At 38.5% G+C, this 7,262-nt stretch overlaps 2 protein-coding genes across 2 annotated transcripts; one reads left to right on the forward strand and one right to left on the reverse strand.

The window, feature by feature from the left end:
- Positions 1–577: 577 nt before the first annotated feature.
- Positions 578–991, forward strand: LOC101291953. The gene has a single exon (XM_004306147.1). It carries the CDS (start codon positions 578–580, stop codon positions 989–991), a length of 414 nt encoding a protein of 137 aa, XP_004306195.1.
- Positions 992–1,804: 813 nt separating this feature from the next.
- Positions 1,805–6,935, reverse strand: LOC101292243 (mitochondrial GTPase 1-like). The gene is made up of 7 exons (XM_004306148.1): positions 6,654–6,935; positions 6,499–6,576; positions 6,271–6,412; positions 6,113–6,183; positions 5,931–6,027; positions 3,788–4,002; positions 1,805–2,368 (listed from the first exon to the last, which is right to left on the reverse strand). The coding sequence occupies exons 1-7, from the start codon at positions 6,933–6,935 to the stop codon at positions 2,120–2,122; spliced, it is 1,134 nt and encodes a 377-aa protein (XP_004306196.1). The 3' UTR covers positions 1,805–2,119.
- Positions 6,936–7,262: the final 327 nt, after the last annotated feature.

Genomic DNA, 7,262 nt, shown 5'->3' on the forward strand with positions numbered 1-7,262 from the left:
CCCCCCCCCCCTTTTTACCTTGTATCATATGTTTGTATCATATGTATAATTGTAAATAAAGACTTGTAACTACTGACTTTTTACATGACCATTGTTACAAGAGCACCCTTAGCCCCCGGATTGATCGAACCTTATTTGCCTTATACTACGATTGTCAAAAAGGGTTCTTAATTGTCACACGCCCGATAACGAGCATGTCAGTGGGAAATGCTGAGGATCGGTTGGTTTGGCCTCCCACAAAGTCAAGTGACTATTTGGTAAAAATTGGTTATTTCAAGATTCTTGAAATGGAACTAAAAGGGGTTGCTGAGTCCAGACCCTCCACATCCCACCATATTGACAAGAGAGTTTGGAAATTGATTTGGCATCCAAAAAATATTCCAAAGATTTCAAATTTCTTGTGTGGGGGCTCCTTGCAATGAGTAGATTGGCTAGTATGAGTTCTTATTCCCCAATTGAATTTTTCCAGCTAATTTTTTTTCACCTATGGGAAATTTGGAAGCATCGGTGTGACCGTGTGAGATAATAATGAACAACATCAGTAACAAGGAAGATCAATGATGCCTTTGGTGAATGGATGGAGGTCCATAACAAGGAGGACACAGGGGAGGATGATTTTGTAGTGCAGCATGTCATTTCTGGTTGGTCCCCTCCCACTGGCCTCATTTCAAAAATCAATGTGGATGGTGCTTGGGACTGCAAAAGTAGGGTTAGTGGCTTGGGTATCATCATCAGAAACCATAGAGGGAATTCGGTGGCTGGAGCTAGTATTTTTGCTTCTCATAATTCTATTGAGGAAGCTGAAACAAATGCAGTGCTACATGGTATTTTACTTGCTGCACACCACAACTTGAAGGACATAAGCCTAGAATGTGACTCTCAGTATGTGGTAAAGGCACTAAGAGACTCGAATGCTACGCACAACTGGAGGATATCCCCCTTGTTATCGAGGATAAACAATCTGCTCTCTATGTTTAACTCGGTATGCTAGAATTAGATTCCAAGAGAAGCTAATCGTGCAGCAGATGTTGCAGCGAAATTAGCCAAATTGAAGAAGTGCTCTTCGGATTGGACCAACAGGCCCCCTTCTTCTATTGTTTCTGTTCTGAGAAATGACAGACTCCCTGGTCCGCCGGTTGACGTTACAAAACGGTTGACGTTACTGTTTTGTAATGGTTACTACTGTGCTTTTATTTTTTTGGTTGCTTTGGTTTTCCAGTTTTTTTCTCTTGTAGCTGTGTTTCTTCGTTGCCTTGGTGGCTTAATATAAGAATTTTCCCGACCAAAAAAAAATACTCCTAATGTGCTGCAAGCCTGTTTGAGCATCGTGTTCCTTGTGGCTGTGTTTTGGCTTTGTTGTTGTCGTCTAACTCATCGATAAAACAAAAGCCTGTTCGAGCAGATCTCCACAGTGAAACTTAGCTATGGCTATAATGACTAAAATGAGGAAAAACAAGATTCATTGCTCGGTTGTGTTCCTAAGGATGACTTCTTCCAAATGCAAGTCACATGGTTGCAAGTTCCTTGTTACAAGATAACAATGACCTGATCAAAGCTCATGCAATTGCAAGAAACTAATCTGGAACACCAAATAGTCATTTTCTCTAGCCAAACTGTCATTACCCATTCAAACTGAACTTGCAGCAACTAACCAAACTAAAAGCTGTCCTCTGGCTTCCAAACTACTTGTTTGATAATAAGTAGATTTTTTTTTTTTTTTAACATGCTAGATCTGCATAACCGCTCGCTTTTGTTCCTGGAAACCCTGAACCACAAGCTCTGAGCTGTCTTCTCTATTCACTGTGCAGGAACATAACTTGTCCTTACAGTTTGTTTTTCTTTGAACCAACAGGAAGACAATTTGTCTACAATACTACAGCTTTCGCAATAATATTAAGATGTGGTAATCATATGACTATTATGAAGCTAAAATTTACTAAGAAAACTCTATCCTATCAATATTTTACCTAAGTTTATGTTGTGTATTGGAGCCCACTTCTGAGTGTTCACAAAAATGAACAACTGTGAATGACAACTAATACAACAGAAGAAAATTGAGAGACCACTAATGCGACATTTAGATTGCAAAGAGACGTTCATGAACAAGTTATAGATCTCATCAAGGAAAATTAGAATCCGGGACATCATCAAGGATGAAAGGACCTAACTTACCTGTTCTGAATAGGGTAAGAAATTTTTTAGATACCATCAACCGAGCTTCTGGCCCCTTGTTACCTATCTTCAGTGCCTTCTGCAGTGCTTCAAACTGCAGATCTATAAGCACCTCCAAGTCAGCTTCATCATCTACACTGCCATCAAATTCTGACAGAGTCGAATAGAGTGCACATTCTACTTTTGTTACCAGATCCTGGAAAGTGAAGAAATAACAGCAAATCAAGTCACCAAGAACTCTTGTGTAGGTACACTTGTAATTGTGAAACAAAAAAACAAAAAACAGAAAACAAAGCTAAATACGAACTGAAACTGATGGACAAGTATAAATAAATAGCAATAAGAAATGGATTGTGAGCATCAGATTATTTTCTTTTTGTGGGAGCATCAGTTAAAACTTAACAATACAAAAAAAAGAATATTTTCTATAAGTCAAAAACTTGAAACAATAATGTAGTCGAGACTGGAGAAGTGGACCACAATAGAGAAGATGCAAAAGATGACTCATGAGATACAACACGACCAACCAAGGTTCACACTAACCACTTTAAGCCAGACAGAAAAAAAAAAACTAGACCACAGCTGCCTTCCAAAGCAAGGCAGTATATAACTATAATATTAGAAAGCTACATAAACAGATGGCTAGAATCTCACCAGACCTCTCTCCTAAAGCTCCTCCATCCTTGGACTCATGTAATACAGTTTTATATTTACTTCTTACAATGAGCAAGACAATGAAGTTAATTGGATGTACAGTGTCATTGTTTAATGTAACTCTGCTTAATTAAGCCTCAGAATGCCAATTTATTATTGACAACCCTGACAGACTTTATTGTTCATTGATTGTAATACATAATACATAATCCATACCTGGTTGTGTCCAGAGACCGTTAAATAAAAGACTAACAGTATTGACTCTAGGAGGCTATTATGTTAACAAAAACTCGGTCTTCGATCAAACACCAAACCCAATACTTCTATAAACCAAACAAGAACTAAAAAGAAAGAAAATTGAAATTCAAACCCATACTGATGTACAAAATCTCTCTATACAAAAAACTCCACGCTCTTACTTCAAAAAATTCAACATACAGCAGCATCCTAAACCAAACAACAACTAAAGAAACATAACATGTTCCCCGTAAAACCAATTTTAACCAAAACCCATACCAATGTCCAAAATCTATCCCACAAGTTCTGGCCTGTAAACTAAAAGAATCCTTTTGCTTCTTTCCATCCAGACCTTCCCTGACGGACTTATTTGAATAAAATAATTCCTATTTACACAGTACACATGTAGATAATATGGACAGAAAAACCAACCACAAGGCTAGTTACCCAATATAATTGAGCAAGTCGGATACCAAAATATAATAAGCCTAGCATCTGGTAATGAAAAAAAAAAATATACAAGTATAGGATGAAAATTGTATCTTTTTTCCTTTCAATAAGAAAATTAGAATTTAATCAATTTATGTACCCCAGAAGTTAAGTTTGAAGAGTGAAGCTTGGGACATCAGATACCTCAGAAGTATGAAGCAGTCCCACATAGCACTAAAAGTTGGGGTACTATATCCTGTGCATAAAAAAAAATACAGTAACATCAATTAATTACCTCAACGTACAGTACACCAGACTTATTTGGCAGCTTCCTCCTTGGTCGAAGATTTTTAAGACTATAGTCAACTTTTTCCTCAGCTTCATATTGAATGCCTTCCATTCTGCTATTATGTGAGTTTCGCCAGTGAAGAGGAGTCCTTCTAGTATTTAGAACTGCAAGTAAGTATTGAGCAATACGTTCCTCCCCCACCACCGAATCTTTAACAGATCCTGCATGTTCATTTGATACTACTAATAAGATTCAGTGATTTTTTATGCTGACCGAACAAACAAACATCCACCCCCATCTAAAGTAAATGCCAAGGACAATCTCTCAGATGCCAACCTATAGCTTAACTGGTTATGAAGAACATAGGGGTTTCTAACAGAAGCTTCAGTGAATTTCATCAATATGTCCAGATTGAATCATGTAAATGATATATTCATTCTTCTTTTTACACATGGAATTTGGAAATACTACACAGTATGTATTTAGCTAATCGATACTTACAGTCACATAGATCATACACTATTTAGATAGGAAATTTGACAATAACCTTAAATTTCCAAAGGTTTGGAGATCTTTCCATATGAGCCAGCAATGAAAAGCATGTTAATGCAGTTAATAAACCTGGCTGGAAAATGAAACCCTTTGTGGAAACCCAAGATTAAGACATTAAGTTCATTACCCCAGCACCAGACCTAAGGTCTTCTTTGTCCATTTTAATAGTCTCAACATGGTAGTTTAAGAGTTTAACTGACTAAGATATAATATGGGAAGAGCCATCCTAAAGGCTTTTAGGGAAAAAGAAATTATTAAAGAGATGATATATTTAGACAAAGTGGACAAAGATGATGCAGCAAACTTACGAGAGAGGTACCAGAATCTAAAACCCCTTGAAGAAACCCCTAAAAGAGAAACAGAGAGTACTCCTAGACTACTGCTGCTTTTCAATCCTTTAAAATACAAGAGAAACTATAAATTTTAAAAGCCTCAGAAACTGAAGGACAAAGAACTGCCCAAATTCTAACTCTCTCTCAAAGATCCTCAAGCCCTACCGCTTCATAGACTTGAAAACTTCTTCTATTTCTTTCCATCTACAGCACCCAAAGACACAGCAACCCCCACAACGTTTTGGCATTCTTCCCTTTTCCAAAAGCAGGACGATTAATAGCAAACAGAGCAGAAATCTGCACTGCAAACTTCCAAGGCACCACATCCTAAGAGTTAAGGCTACGTTCTATTCAGATACTTAGAGAAGTCAAGTGCTATGCAGAGTCTACTAGAGTCTTCTGGTGAGTCCAATGTGTGTGAGTTTTCAAGGGCATCTTGTTATGAAGTGACTGAGAGTCCTCACTTACCATGTTCTCTCTCTTGTGCAGCCCCTATTTTCTATTTCCCTAGGTACTCTGAAACTACAGCTTCTATAAGTCTTCTATTTCTGCGAAAAACTATAACCCTTCTCTTTCTGCTGAAAACTATAAATCGACTGACCTTCTAAGTCCACCATAAGCACTCAGAACCAGCCTTCCTTTTAGCCTCATAAGATGTAAACTATCAGAGTAATCATTCCTTGTATACTTAAATGACACAAGACATAAAACTTGTTAAAGTGACCTTATTTTCTCTAAGGCTCAATATTTGGGATAAGTTTTCACAGGTCTCTACAGATCATGATGTATATAATCTTACCATGCATTTTCAAAACAACGTTACATTTCAAGACAAATTGACATAGAGCCTAAATCCCAATTTACTACTTGCAAGGGAACTGCAGTATCCATAGATTTCAGGAAAGTGTGTGTGTGTGTGTGTGCACATTAATCAATAATTCACAATGATTTAATGAAGTAGTTTATGTAATAGTCAAGGATAAGCACAGACCCAAGCCTATATCTGACGGACTATTGAAGGAGGATAGAATATAAACTTTCAGAAAGGCAAAAGAACAAAAGAATGAAATTGAGGAGAAAGAACCAACTGATCAAAGGAAATTATTGAAAACATATTAAGTGCAATTGTACCACAACTTCCTAAAATATGTCTTTCTATGTGCCATGTATACCTGAAGGTCAAATACATTAGCAATGCCACAGCCACACTAATAACTACCGGAGCAAACTGCCAGTTAGCTGAAAATAAAAATAGAAAGACAGACCTGCAAGAGCTAGCTTTAACCCTGTCTCTATGTCTGGGATACTTGGAACCAATACACCTGGAGTGTCAAGAACATATATGCTAGGCTGATGAGCAATCTGCAGATAAACAATCGAACAAGGTCAGAGCCACAATGAAATACAGAGAAGACGAAAAATTCAATAATAAACAATGGCGATTGACCTTGTATCCAGCAATGTCTAGAGTAACACCAGGCAAAGGGCCGACCGTAGCTCGCTTCATCTTCCCCTGCACTAAGAAAGAAACTCGAACATTGTCATTCAGTCTTTCTTATAAAGTGCATGAAATAGCAGCCACTAATATTAACAATATGAACTCACTCGGAAAGCGAGACGACGCAATCTGATGAATAGAATTAATCAGAGCTGATTTGCCAACATTAGGAACCCCAACAACCATAACAAGCAGGGTGGGTTCTCTCGAAATCACCTCCTTCAGTTTATACTCCACCAGCTCCAGAAGCTTCGATTAAAACCCGAAACACAACTCAGGTTTGTAAAAGCCAAATCAAAATCACAAAACCGGAAACCAAACAGAACTGAATGTACCTTGGAAACAGAACTCTTGCTATGCGCACTGATGGGAATGCAATCTTTCCCAGACGATTCGAAAAACCGAGTCCATCTCTGCAGAAACTAAAGTTCTAATCATTGACTTCAAATAACAAAGAACAAGAAGTGAGATAGAGATGAGTGAATATTACGTGCATGATGTTGGGGTTGGCGAGGTCCTTCTTGTTGAGGGCAACAAGGGAGCGTTTGGAGCAGAGTTGGGACTGAAGGTCCTGATTGGCGGAGGACAACGGAATGCGAGCGTCACGGACCTCAATGACGAGGTCGGCGAGCTTGAGGCGGTCACGGATGGCGGTGGTGGCAGCAGCCATGTGGCCTGGGAACCAGTTGATGGCTCCGCCGCCGGTGATGAACTCCATCTCTGCCAACCCCAGACCCTTCTTCACTACTTCCTTTAGTCCTCCTGTCACCATTTTTCCTCCCGGGAAGCTTCAAATGTTCTCTCTCTGGGTTTTAGTGGGACTCGGTGGGGAAGTTCAGGTTCAGGGCTTTTTAACCACTTTTTATTTCACTTTTTAGTTTTATGGATTTATATTTTCTCTTTTGTCTGATTTTTTTATGGGATCCTCTTACGTCTTAGGGTATGCATACCTCGATTAGGTGGCATTAATTCTGTTAGTTGACTCAACTAACTCACTAACTTCGTTAAGTTTTTTTTGTTTACCAATTAATCTTCAGTTTTTTTTAACCTCTCTCTCTCTCTCTCTNTCTCTCTCTCTCTACTACACACACACACACAC

The sequence above is a fragment of the Fragaria vesca genome, linkage group LG6 (assembly GCF_000184155.1).
Source record: "Fragaria vesca subsp. vesca linkage group LG6, FraVesHawaii_1.0, whole genome shotgun sequence".
NCBI classification, from domain to species: domain Eukaryota; kingdom Viridiplantae; phylum Streptophyta; class Magnoliopsida; order Rosales; family Rosaceae; genus Fragaria; species Fragaria vesca.